The sequence below is a fragment of the Hyperoodon ampullatus genome (assembly GCF_949752795.1).
Source record: "Hyperoodon ampullatus genome assembly, chromosome: 2".
Lineage (NCBI taxonomy): Eukaryota > Metazoa > Chordata > Mammalia > Artiodactyla > Ziphiidae > Hyperoodon > Hyperoodon ampullatus.
This window is the reverse complement of record NC_136915.1, coordinates 112,993,310-113,005,853: the sequence shown is the minus strand read 5'-3', so window position 1 is coordinate 113,005,853 and position 12,544 is coordinate 112,993,310. Positions and strand designations below refer to the sequence as shown.

At 57.1% G+C, this 12,544-nt stretch overlaps 2 protein-coding genes across 3 annotated transcripts; both read left to right on the top strand.

Annotated features, from left to right (window-relative positions):
* The first annotated feature begins 2,193 nt into the window (after nt 1-2,193).
* On the top strand, nt 2,194-4,397 carry S100A14 (S100 calcium binding protein A14). The gene is made up of 4 exons (XM_079697084.1): nt 2,194-2,260; nt 2,679-2,786; nt 3,227-3,373; nt 3,598-4,397. The coding sequence occupies exons 2-4, from the start codon at nt 2,757-2,759 to the stop codon at nt 3,733-3,735; spliced, it is 315 nt and encodes a 104-aa protein (XP_079553210.1). The 5' UTR covers nt 2,194-2,260; nt 2,679-2,756; the 3' UTR covers nt 3,736-4,397.
* Nucleotides 4,398-5,443: 1,046 nt separating this feature from the next.
* On the top strand, nt 5,444-11,670 carry S100A16 (S100 calcium binding protein A16). 2 transcript variants are annotated; one of them, XM_079697502.1, is made up of 3 exons: nt 5,444-5,586; nt 10,459-10,636; nt 10,935-11,670. In XM_079697502.1, the coding sequence occupies exons 2-3, from the start codon at nt 10,484-10,486 to the stop codon at nt 11,091-11,093; spliced, it is 312 nt and encodes a 103-aa protein (XP_079553628.1). In that variant the 5' UTR covers nt 5,444-5,586; nt 10,459-10,483; the 3' UTR covers nt 11,094-11,670. The 2 variants fall into 2 exon arrangements, with proteins under 2 accessions (XP_079553628.1, XP_079553627.1); XM_079697501.1 differs by having other exon boundaries at nt 5,446-5,582.
* Nucleotides 11,671-12,544: the final 874 nt, after the last annotated feature.

The window sequence follows — 12,544 nt, the reverse complement described above, 5'->3', positions numbered from 1 at the left end:
CCACCAGGTCTCAGGGGCTTGGGCTTGGTTCCCACTTTCTTATTCCTGGGGTTTGTGTCATTGGATGGTAATGATAGCAGTGAACATGTGTTGAGGGCTTGCTCTGTGCCAGGAACAGGGCTGAACATTTTCTCGTATTATTTTAGTTAATGCTCACAGCCCGTTGAGGTAGGTACTATTTTTAAGTCTTGTATTAAAGATGAGGAAACATGGGGCTTCCCTGGTGGCGCAGTGGTTGAGAGTCCGCCTGCCGATGCAGGGGACATGTGTTCGTGCCCCGGTCCAGGAAGATCCCACATGCCGCGGAGCGGCTGGGCCCATGAGCCATGGCCGCTGAGCCTGCGCATCCGGAGCCTGTGCTCCGCAACTGGAGAGGCCACAGCAGTGAGAGGCCTGCGTACCACAAAAAAAAAAAAAAAAAAAAAAAAAAGATGAGGAAACAGATTTTAGAGAGGTTAAGTCACAAAGACAAGAATAGGTAGAACTGGGTTGAAATTCCAGAGCCTCTGTAATGAACCGGGATCCTCTCTGGACGGGTGCTTGGGAACCCTGGACCCTCCTCTCCTCCCTCCTACCATAGAAGGGGTGAAGCAGAAGGATGAACACAGGGTTCTGGTTCGAGGACTGGGGTGAGGGTGGCAGTCGTGCTGCAGGAAGCAGAACTTTAGGGCACCCAAGCCCTGCTCTCCCCATCCTTCTTGGCTGGAGGGGCATGTGGTTTGAACTGTCTGCCGCCAGAGGGAGCAGGGGTGGGGCAGCCCAGCAGGCACTGCCTTCCAAGGACTGTCACTGCCTTACTGTCGGGTGCCCATCATTTGAGGCAGCATGAGTCCAGAGGAACATTTATTCTGAGACAAGCTCCCCATCACACACCATGAAAGGGTCCTAGATGGAGACCTTCCATCTAAGTGCCCCTGGACTGAGAGACCTCAGAGGAACCGCCAGGGTGGGACTCTGAGGGTCCATTTGAGACATTCCAGAGGGCCTCCCTCACAGTGAGAGACTCTAAGAGGGACCCCCAGACTGAGACATTAGAGACCTCAGGCTGAGGCAGTCTTGGAGAAACCCTGAAATCGAGATAGCCTCAGAGGGGTCCGCAGATTGAGACCCCTCAGAAGAACTCTCAGAATAAGCCACTTTGGAAGGACCCCCTCATTGAGACACTTACAGACACTCCAGTGGAGGCCAAAAGTACATAGGAGCCCTAGAAGGAGACCCGCAGAGGGGCACTGGGAGGTATGCTTTGATCTCAGAGTTTAGGAAAGGAGTCCAGGAACTCTGGCTCTCAGCATTGCCCCCTCCTTTCCTGACCCACACAGACTCCCCTGCCTTCTCCCTTCCTCCTCCTCATCAGGTGGGGAAGTCCACTGGGGTTGGGCTGAGTTCCCCCCAGACCTACAGTCCAGGATCCCTGGGATGTTATCCCCGGTGCTGGATTTGGGGGGGCAGGGAGGGCGGTTTGCTGTGGAGTCTCTGGGTTGGGGAAGGCATGGGATTCTGAGGGAGGGAGGAGCAGGTAGCCCAACCAGTTTGGAGAGGTTGTTAGCTGACAGATAACCCATCTGGGCCTCCCACACGTGCGTGCTGGCTGCGGGGAGCTGAAAGGACGTCAGGACAACACTCAGTCTGCCCCCTTCACCAGGCTGCCCCTCTCTGGCTCCTTCCTTCTGACCCAAATTTCTGCCATTAGGACTCGGCAAGGCTGGGCAGGCTTGAGTGTCGCTATCTAAATCGGCCTTGAGGGGAGGAATGTGTGTGTGTGACACATTAAAGTACTTCAACCCACGTGTCCCTCATTCCTTCAAGGCCACAAAACCCTCCTTGACCAGCCTCTGCTTCTCCTTCTTTCCTGGTGACTGACTCAGAGCCCCCTCAGAACCCTTTCCTGTCCTACATTTCCTCCAGGCCTTTCCTCCCAGGCTCCACGCCACAGTGTTTCCAAGTCCTCCCTCTCCAGCCTCCTCCACCCCAGCCTCCCCTCCCTATCGTCCCTGGACTCTGCCTGCTGGTCTGGGGCCAGGGGCATCCCAGACCCAGCTCTCCATGGTTCCCTCCTCGTGGCCTGGGTGCGGGGCGGGCTCTCGGAGCTGCGGCCAGTGGAGGTGGGGCCCCCGCGGCTGGCTCACTGCCCGGACGGCTGCAGGAGCAGGGCTGGCTTCGGATGAGGCCCAGCCCCCTGCCTCCCCTCCCTTCCCCCAGGTATAAGAGCTGAGCTCAGGTGCACTGGCTCTTCCAGTCCTGTCTCAGCGGCTGCCAGCAGGTAAGGAGTCCCAGGGCTTTTCACCCAAAATGGGCTGTCCCCGGTCCAGAGGGCATGCTTAACCTATCCTACCCTAGTCGGCCAGGGGAGGGTCTGGGGGGCCAGGCCCTGGAGGCTGGTGTGTGTGTGTGTGTGTGTGTGTGTGTGTGTGTGTGTGTGTGTGTATGGAACAGGGGTGGGGGGTTGGAAGGGGTGGGAGGAAGGAGGCTAAGGTGAGGCTCAAGGGATTCCCTCTAAATAGGTTGGCCTGGGGGCTGTGACCTTAGCTCCGGGAGCCTGGGCAGGGACGGGGCTTGTGTGGAGTTGGCTCTGACCCCCTGGGTGAGGCACAGAATATCTGGGGTGCAGCCAAAGGGGATAGTTGAGAAAGAAATGCTGAGCTCTCTCCTTAGCTCAGCCTCCCCCCTCCTCTGAGCAGATCATGAGACATCAGCTCCTCTGGGGCCGGCTGTAGGACGACAAAACTCTCACCAAAGGACCAAGCGCATCGAGCACCATGGGACAGTGTGGGTCAGCCAACGTACAGGTGGGCCCATTCATTCCTGGCCATTCTGTTCCCACTCTCCTCTCCTTCACCCTGAGGGTCTACGTCCCTCACTGACTTCTGCCCCCTCACTTTGGCCTTGCTCTGCACTCCAGACCCTGCCTGTGAGACCTGAACCCTCTCTGGTGCCTACACAGGGAGATGCAGATGGACCCTCCCTGGAAGAGGATGCCTGGGTCTCATGCTGGGACCTGCTCTGCCTGGAGGCTGGGGGGAGGTGGGGAGGAAGCCTTGTCCAACACATGGCTCAGGGCAGAGGACAGTGGGGGCAAACGGGCTGGATGCTGGGCTTTGGAGTGGGCGAGGGCCCACGTGCCTGCCAGCTGTCTTCTGCCCTGTTGGGTCTGCCGGGCTCCTGGGGAAGCAGGGTGTCATAGGATGGGTGGGGCCTCTGCAACATGGGCCATGTCCCTTGCCCTCAGGATGCCCAGGAATTCAGTGACGTGGAGAGGGCCATCGAGACCCTGATCAAGAACTTCCACCAGTATTCGGTGGAGGGTGGGAAGGAGACGCTGACCCCCTCCGAGCTACGGGACCTGGTCACCCAGCAGCTGCCCCACCTCATGCCGGTACTGAGGGAGTGGACCCCGCCCCAGGCAGTACCCTGACTTCCCAAGCAAGTACTCCAAGACCCCACCCACACTGCCGAGGCCCCTGGCACTGGCAAACCCCAGCCCTTCCCCTTGTCAGTGCCAGGTAGGCTCAAGGACCTGCTTTCTGCCCCTGGGCAGGGCGGAGTGGGAAGATTGGAAGGTGCTGCCTGGCTGAGCTGTGGTGTCTTCCCTCCTTTCAGAACAACTGTATGCTGGAAGAGAAAATTGCCAACTTGGGCAGCTGTAACGACTCTAAACTGGCGTTCGGGACTTTCTGGGAGCTGATTGGAGAAGCAGCCAAGAGTGTGAAGCTGGAGAGCCCTGTCCGGGGGAGTTGAAAACCTTCCCCTGGAATTCTGCGGCGGGGGGATATTGGGGAAAGGAGGCCTCCAGAGCCTGGGGGGCCTGGAAATAAAACTCCTCTCTCCACCACCCCCGCACTATTCCCCAGCCCCACCTGTCTCACCTCTGCAAGGTTCAGGTTCATAATGGCCCTTCCTGGGGCCTCTGTGTACTTCATCCCTGGGAGCTCCGTGGGGCTAATGGGTCCAGGGGTCCCCACCTGGGGGAGGCTCAGGGGGTGGCTGGGGCCAGGGATTTATTGGAGGGCTGCTGGAGGGTTGAAGATGCTGTAAGGGCCAAGTCATTTAGTAGTGGGGGAAGGGCAGAGAGGAGCTGAGCTATGGGAACTGATTTGCAGGGGGTGGAAGTAGGAATGGATATTCGGTTCTAAAAAGGGTCTCTACGAGCCTACCCCTCCTAATCTCTTCCCCAACCCAAGCTGTCTGTCCAGTGCTGTCCCTCCCTGCCCCCAGCTCTGCCCCAGCCTCCTCTCAGGACCCTGTCTCCCAGGCTTAGGGCAGGGGAAGAGAGAGAGCAGGGTGGGGGAGAGGCTGAGGAGGGTGAGTTTTGGGAGTGAGAGGACCAGCTGGGTGCTTGGGCATTTACAGAATTATGGTTTTGTATCATTTGATTAATAAAGAAGATGGAAAAAATGAAAGACATTGTCTTGACTGAACCCCATCCGCACCCCAAGCGTCCGTGGCTGAGGAGGTGTTGGAGTGAATGGCAGAGTCATTGGGTGGCACGGTACCTGTGGGACTGCAGTGGTTGGCAGTGGAGGCGAATAGGGGGCCTCACTTTCCCCCGTGGATTTGGGTTGAGGATGGCACGAGGCCTAAAAGGTGGGAGACCTGGTTCTTTCTGAGGGACAGGCTCAGAGAGATAGGCCAGTGACCTGGCCCTCTGACAGGAGAGGAGGGCGTGTGTGCACATATGGGGAGAAGAATATGAACCAAGGTGAGCCTGGCTGACAGGTAGCAGGGGAAATGTGAGGCTGAGAAACAGGCTGACCAACCTGGGTTTGAATCCCAGCTCTGCCACGTACTGTCTTTGGAACTTGGGGCGTATTCTCAGAGTATCAGTTTCCTCATCTGTAAAATGGGGATCGGACACATGATGTAAAGTACTTAGCAGAGAGCCTGACACGGAGTGAGAGGCGGAAATCACTGGAGTGGGGGGATGGGTCACTTCTGGCATCAGCTGTTGCCTCTGGGACATCAAACTGGCCAATTTCCTTGGGTATCTTGGAGAAGGGGTGGAGGGGTGTTTCCAGAGGAATCCTCTGCTGCACACAAGAGGTCCTAGGGACGGGTGCACTGGAGGTGGAAGGCAAGGAGCCGCACTCTGGGCCCTTTTGACTGTAGCTCATGGAAAACCCAACAGCAAGGAAATTTAAGCGGCCAGCCAGGCTGGCCTGGAATACTAACTGAACTTGTCTGTTAGGGGTCCCTGAAATGGGGCTCCTAGTGACCCAGGTGAGAAGGGCAGGTGACAGTCTTTCCCTTCCTTTCTCAAAGTTGTAAATTCTGTTCAGGCCCTGCAGGGTTAGGAGGGTGGGGTTGGGGGAGTGCCAGCTTGCACCACTCCCTCTGCGGTAGGGGGCGGAAGGGTGTTAAAAAAGGTGTGTATCCCTTTAACATGGGCCCAACCCCAGGGCCAAGTTAAGAGGGAGCTCAGACCTTACCTCCCCACTGAGCCAGCTGCGCTAGGCAGGGCCAGGAGGGAGTGGGACAGATTCTGGGAGTGCAGCGGGGAGGAGTCCTGGCTGGCTGAGCGTGTAGCTACTTGGCAGTGCCAGAGCCCAGGTCCCAGAGCCCCGCAGGAGAGGAGGTGGACCAAGAAGGTAGGTGAGCACCCCAGGCCCGTCCTGGGAGGTCTGGGGCTGCTGGAGGGGCCCTACAGGCTTTGGAGGCCCGGACAGAGGTCAGTGAAGGGGGCCTGAGGAGGGGGGCCTGCAGAGACTGAGCAGGAAGCTTTCGTCAATTGTTAACTTTCCCAAAAGGCCAGTATGGAGCGTTCCGGTGGGCTTGGGGGTTGGAGAGGCCTTCAGAGGAGTGGATGGGGTGGCAAGACCCCCTCCCTAGCCCAGCAGCTGACTGAGTTCCTCTCCCAGGGCTGGGCCACCGGGCAGAGTGTTCAGAAGCTTTGCCCTCAGCTGCTCTGATTTTCCCCAACAGAAAAAGGGCAGATGTGTTTGGTGGAGGTTGGAGAGTAGCCAGACCATAGAAACAGGCCTCGCTGGGCGCTGGGGGTTGTGTCCCAGAGAGGTGATGGGGTCCAGGAGAAGCCAGGGAGGGCCCAGGGAGCCTGAGAGCAGCCCGAGGAGGGGAGGCAGGGGCCTGGGTTGCTTCTCTCCACCTCTTGACTCAGGCAGGTACCTGCTGGCCCCAGGTGCTCTGGGGGCTGTTCCTTGGGAGGGGCGATGGGGCCCGGGAGGAACCTGGGTGAGGCCCCCTGGAGCCTGAACTCCAGGAGAGGTTCCCGGAAACTGGGCAGCTTCTCCTCTACCTCAAGACCCAGGCAGGTTCTGGCTTGACTTGCTTTGCTTGGTGGAGCCCCCTGCCCTGTAGAGCATTTCCCCTGCCTGGCCCTGCTCCCTGTCCAGGTCAGGGTGGGTGAAGGCTGGTGTGCTTGGAGACCCACGACAGAGCCCTGGAGTGCTGGTGAGCGGGAGCTCAGACTTTCCCCACTGACTAGAAAAGAGCTCTCTGGGTGTTGGTGAGACCAGGGGCAGCAGTGTGTGTGTGTGTGTGTGTGTGTGTGTGTGTGTGTGTGTGTGTGTCCCCGTGTCCACACCAAACTCCTCCAACTTCACTTGTTTGGAAAGAAATTTCTGAGGAACAGTCTTCTTCCTCCAGCTACGTATTCCGAAAGCAGAAGAGTTTGGAAGGTAGATGGGTCACCCAAGCAGAGGGGATCAGAAATGGCAGAATTCTTTGCTCATTGTGATTGTGTACATTTGTGTGGATTAGATGCAGTGAGTCTTGTGAGGGTGGGGCTGGGGGGTAGGCAGGGACACTTGTGTGAGATACTAGCCTCTGGAACTGGGAAAAGAGCAGGAGAAGAGGGAACACAGAATGGAGCTGGAGCGGCTGGAGAGGTTAATTTGAAACAACCTTGCAAATTGAGTAAAGCATTACCAGCCCAGTGTAGATTGCGCCTTCCCTGTGTATTTCAGGCAGTTGGGGCAAATGAGTGAATTAAGTAGGAAATGTATGAGAGAGTAAGCAAGTGAATGGTGGATAAATGAGTGAACAAATTCAAGGTAGATGAAAGGAATGCAGAGAATGCCAAACTGAGGCTTGAGAGTGGCCTAGGCTCTAGAGGAGAGGTGACTAGGAGGGATAGGAGTCCAGCGACATATCCTAACACTTGGGAACAATTTAAGACTCAAGAAGTGTGTGTGGAGGGGGGAAGAGGAGGTGAGTTTTAGAGGGTGTGGTGGATGTTCAGGGCTCCACACGGAAAGGGACTGGGGAGTTGAAGAGATGGAGGGTGAAGAGGAGGCACTTGGAGGGGTGGGGCCCAGCACCTGGGGGTGGGAGGGTGGGGCTGGAGTGGCTGAGACCCAGGAGTATGGTGTCAGGGCAATTTGGGCTTTTGGAGAAGTCAGCAAGCTAGGCTGAGGTGGGCGGGGGTGGGGGGCCTCTTGGTTGCTCAGTGATGAATCAGCCAATGTGAAGATAATGAACATTGCAGGAGGGTTGGGGGCCCCAGGTGAGAGGGTCCTTTGGAGGACGAGTCCCTCCATTCTCATTTGTTTGGAAGGCTCCAGTGTATTGTCCACCTCCCCCCTTCCCCTCAGGCCACGATCAACCTGTGGCAAAGTCAATGCAGGAGCTACCTCCTGCTCCACCCTTCTCAGGGAGGGGCTGATGGGATGGCCCACCACCTCCTCTCCCCCCAACCACATGCCTGGGGACCCTCTGGCCTGGTTTGGTGGGAGGACTGGGCAGGCAGGAGGGGCAGGTGACCTTGGCATGGGTGTGGTGGCAGAGCCTGTCTCCTGACCCCCAGGGAAGGGAGGGAGAAAGAGGGTAATGACACCTGACTCTTCCCCTCGACCACCTTTCCTTCAGAAAAAGCTTCAGCAAAGCATTTGTCCACATTGTTAACTCCAGCATTGTCCAGTTGACTAGAAGAAGGTGGGGTGGGGACTACTGGGAGGCCTGGGAGCAGAAGCGCAGCTCTCCGGGGTGACTGTGTACCTGACAGCAGGTGCTGAGATGTCTCCTGGGAGCTCACCTGTGTCTTGCCAGGTAGAGGCTGAGACATGGTATCAAGGAAGGGCAGGACTGGGCTCCAAGATGGCAGGTTGTGGGAGGGGAGTGCTCGGCCAGTGGGGAGAGGGACAGAGATACACTGCCCCCCAAACCCATTTCTTATCCTTTCCTCTCCCTGACTATTTCCCACAGGATTCCTCACTTGGGGAACAAGGCCTGGGATGGTGAAAGTGGGTGATTCTCTGAACTTTCTCCCCGCTCCCAAGGCTGGTTGGGAGCAGAGCATGACACAGTCCTTGCTGACATGGTGCAGCTTTCGGAATCCCCAGGAATGCTGGTTGTAGGCCTGGGCAACTGCTCACCCAAGGGCAGCAGGGCAGACAGTTCATGGATTGAAACATTTTTGTCCTCATTTGTGAATGTTAGAGCATTTGTATGGAAGTCTTACAAAGGTATAAACATTGAGCCACACAATTACACACAATAAGTAAAGAGTACTGGAAAAAAAAAATGGTTTTCTACAGTCCTGCTTCCATACTTCATTCTTTCGGCCACAGACCAGAGCGGTCAGGTGGACGAGGCAAGGGAGAGAAGGGTAGGATTCCTGGTCAGAGTTGCCCTAGCCTGACCCCTCTCCCTCTCAACTCTCCTTCCTTCCTTCATCCTGGCTTAGTCCTTCTGGGTCTCACCCTTCCTCCAGAAGAAGTTTAGTAAAAGAAAAATCTTCGAAGGGTGGTCAGGGGCCTTGGATACCTGGTATCAGGGCTGGCAGGAGGTGGAATTTTTTTTTTTTCTTTTGTTTTTTTGCGGTACGCGGGCCTCTCACTGTTGTGGCCTCTCACTGTTGTGGCCTCTCCTGTTGCGGAGCACAGGCTCCGGACGCGCAGGCTCAGCGGCCATGGCTCACGGGCCCAGCCGCTCCGTGGCATGTGGGATCTTCCCGGACCGGGGCACGAACCCGTGTCCCCTGCATCGGCAGGCGGACTCTCAACCACTGTGCCACCAGGGAAGCCCCAGGAGGTGGAATATTTATAGAGCATCTACCTTGAGCAAAGCATTGGGCCAGGCCAGGTGGGCGAGAGGAGATGCAGAGATTAAAAGCAGGGAGGTTGTATATCCAGGATTTTAAAAAGTGGTCCCAAAGTCTCCCAGTCCTAACACAATGGCTGCGTATAAGAAACACTATCCTTGCTTCAAGGAAGGTCTGGTGTCTGGGGAGAGATGATCCAGGAAGAGACTGCAGTCACAGCAGCTAGTGGGCCCAGCCAAGGCTGGCTGAGAGTCTGTGGGAGTCAGGGGAGGAGGACCAGAGGGCAAGGGTCAGGGCAGTCTTCCCTGGAGGTGCGGTTTGGGCAGGCTTCAGCTAGGTGGAGAGGGCAGGGCAATGGGCCCAGGAGGAGGGATGGATGGCCAAGAGGAGGATTAGAAAGCAGGTGGCAGGGGCAGGGGCTGTGGTGGGGCTTGGAGAAGCAGACTTCCCTTCCATTATCGAACCATGGGATGCCCTGGTGGCGGTGTCCACCTTCCCTTGCCAAGACCCAATGGGCGAGGCAGCTGCAACTCATTCCTGGGTTTGGGGGCGGGAAGGGAGGCTCATTTGCCAGGGTTCACTTGGGGGGGCTCTGGGCATGGGCGGCGACTCACAGAGTAGATCCGCCTGTTCCCCTCATATCCTGTTATTCAGTAGGCTGTATCCGCTTGCAATGTGAGTGCCTTTTGTCCTGGAGCGAGGGGCTGACGTTTGTAGCCTCTGGCTGGCTGTGGAGGCTCCATCTTCAGCTGTCTGCAGCTGGGGCTGAACCTCCGGGCTCCTCCTTAGGTAATGGGGTGAGGAGGGGCCCTTGTATCCTGCTGTATATTTTGGGGTGGGTATGAGGGAGGTTAGGCTAGCCGGGGCTGGCTGGGGGCCTGCACAAAGCCTCACTTGATGGATTGGGACATTGTCCTTTATCAGAGAAGGGCAGCTATGGCCTGAGACCCTGGACGCACTGTCCTGGAGCCTGGCGGAAAGGACTGGGGAGAGCCTAGGTCCCCGCCTCCTGCTTTGTTGCCTGGGGCAGGGGTCTCGGCCAACCTTGGGGGTGGGGGATGTAGCCCATCCTAGCAGTTTCTAGCTGTGCTTGTCCCCGGGCCAGGGACTCTGGGTGGGCCAGGTATGGAGAAGGCGGAAGGATGGGCACTGGCTCTCATCCTCTTCCCACGGAGCCTCTTGTTCTCTCTGGGGCTCTGACAAGCTCAGTGCCTGGGGCTGGGGAAGTGCCTGGAAAACCTGTTGAGGCTGTTGAGCTGGGGAGCACGTGGATGAGAGGAGACACATAGTTCTCATTCCAGGCCCACCCTGGGTTCCCCTTTCCCTGCTTCCTTCCTCCTGAGGACCAGCCAGCCTGGGGGGCCAGAGGCCCAGGGGGTGGGCCCAGCGGGAGATCAGGGGCAGAGAGGTGAAGGAGCAGGTGTGGCCTGTGGGGTCTCCTCACCTCCCCTCATCCTGGCACCCAGGCGCTGCGAGGTGTGAGACAGTGAGATGGCGGACTCCTACACGGAGCTGGAGAAGGCAGTGGTCGTCCTGGTGGAAAACTTCTACAAATACGTGTCCAAGCACGGCCTGGTCAAGGACAAGATCAGCAAAAGCAGCTTCCGGAAGATGCTTCAGAAGGAGCTCAACCATATGCTGACGGTGAGGTCCCCCCACCCAAGGGCCCCTACCCCACCCAGCTCCTGAAGCTCTTGCCCTCTCTGGGTTTCCTTCCCCACCGCCGCTTCTGTCCTTTCAGAGTTATCCCCCCAAAACCAGGGTCTCCACCCTGCCCAGCCCTCTGTCCTCAGGGTGCCCAGGCCTGAGCCAGTGAGGGCTCTGTTCCCATCTTCCAAGGGCAGCAGCAGCCCAGGCCAGAACCTGGACTCTGCCTAGGGTCCTTGCTGGGGCCTCTGTAGAGCTGCCACCTCAGTATTGCTGACCCTCAATTCCTCGCCAGGACACCGGGAACCGAAGGGCTGCTGATAAGCTCATCCAGAACCTGGACGCCAACCATGACGGGTGCATCAGTTTCGACGAGTACTGGATCTTGATAGGTGGCATCACTAGCCCCATCGCCAACCTCATCCGCCAGCAGGAGCAGCAGAGCAGCAGCTAGAGGACCCTCCCACCGTCCCCTCCCCCGATGCTCTTCTTAGACTCCCTCCTCTGCCCACCCAGACCCCCTGTCCTCTCTTCTCCCTCTAGACCTTCTCCTGACCATTGCTGAACAGGGCAAGGGGGGACGTCAGGGCCCCTTTGTGAGTGTCTCAGTCTAGGGGTGTCTCCCTGAGGGTCTCAGTCCCTGGAGCCAGCAGACCCTGGGGCCCCTCTGTGACAGTGCTGTATGGGGACCCAAGAGTTTCCCCACCTGTTCAGTCCATCTACCCTTCTGACCTCTGATGTTCCTGCCTGATTCCGGGTCTCTCCTGACCTTAGAGGTCAGCTTGCTGCTTCAGGTCTCCCTGTTCCTGGCAACACCAGCAGAGACTCCTCTCTCCCCTTTCCCTCAGCCCCTCTGCTGGGTAGAGGAGACTTCCAGGGATTGCCCTCCAGCTGCCTCTGGGTCTGGGAACAGGGTTGAGCCCCGTCCCTCCTGAGACACTGAAATGGGCAACAAAGGCTGGATTTGGAGTTTGTGTCCCGCTCTCCCAGTCCCTTTGTAAAGTTCATTAAAACCTTTCCACTGCTTGGAACTTCCTCATGCCATGGTGATCTTTGCCATGGGCCCCGATGCAAGGGGGTGGCAAGGGGAAATCTCACCGACAGGGCAGGGCAAGAAAGAAGTAGAACTCTGGCATCCCAGGTGGTGCTGTCAGTCCTGGGTCAGCAGCTACTTCCCTCCTCCATGAAGGTCCAAAGGCCACACGTGTCATCACCTCTGGGCCCTCATAGACCAAACTCAACTCATATTCAACTTCTGGGCACACAGTGTATTCCATTTTGTCCTCACTGAAATTCCATGAGAGAGGTGCTGCAACCCTCAGTGTTGAGTCACGAATAGCACAGAGATACTGAATTCTCATGTACAGATTATTCTAATACACAGAGAAGTTTATGGGATGAGAAAGTGGGGTGCAAAGAAAGAGGGGTGTGGAAGGCCAGAGTTGGGACTTGTGCCTGGTGTAGGGGACAATGACAGTTTCTATATTTCTCCCCTGCCATGGAAGGACAGCACATGCCCCCAAGAGAAACAGGGCGGGAAATCCAGCCTGTGCGCTCTGGATCAATGGTTTTCAACTCAGGGCAGCTTACCCCTAAGGTTTAAGGTTTTTCTAAAGATGCACAGGCATAGACAGTTTTATTGGAATCCATTACAGATCCTCAACCTTCTAAAAGTGACCTGCCTCAGAATGGGCTTGCAGTCAAGGTAGCACACTGGTCTTCTTTCCCATCTCTCCTTCACAGCAACCATTCTCCAGTTAAAAATGTAAAGAACAGGGACTTCCCTGGTGAAACAGTGGTTAAGAATCCGCCTGTCAATGCAGGGGACACGGGTTCGAGACCTGGTCTGGGAAGATCCCACATGCCGCGGAGCAACTAAGCCAGTGCGCCACAAATACTGAGCCT

Coding starts and splice junctions, on each gene's coding strand:
- S100A16 (XM_079697502.1), top strand. CDS start 10,484: ATGGCGGACTCCTACACGGAGCTGGAGAAGGCAGTGGTCGTCCTGGTG. Junction 10,637..10,934: donor AGCTCAACCATATGCTGACG/GTGAGGTCCCCC, acceptor ATTCCTCGCCAG/GACACCGGGAACCGAAGGGC.
- S100A14 (XM_079697084.1), top strand. CDS start 2,757: ATGGGACAGTGTGGGTCAGCCAACGTACAG. Junction 2,787..3,226: donor GTGGGTCAGCCAACGTACAG/GTGGGCCCATTC, acceptor CCTTGCCCTCAG/GATGCCCAGGAATTCAGTGA. Junction 3,374..3,597: donor AGCTGCCCCACCTCATGCCG/GTACTGAGGGAG, acceptor CCCTCCTTTCAG/AACAACTGTATGCTGGAAGA.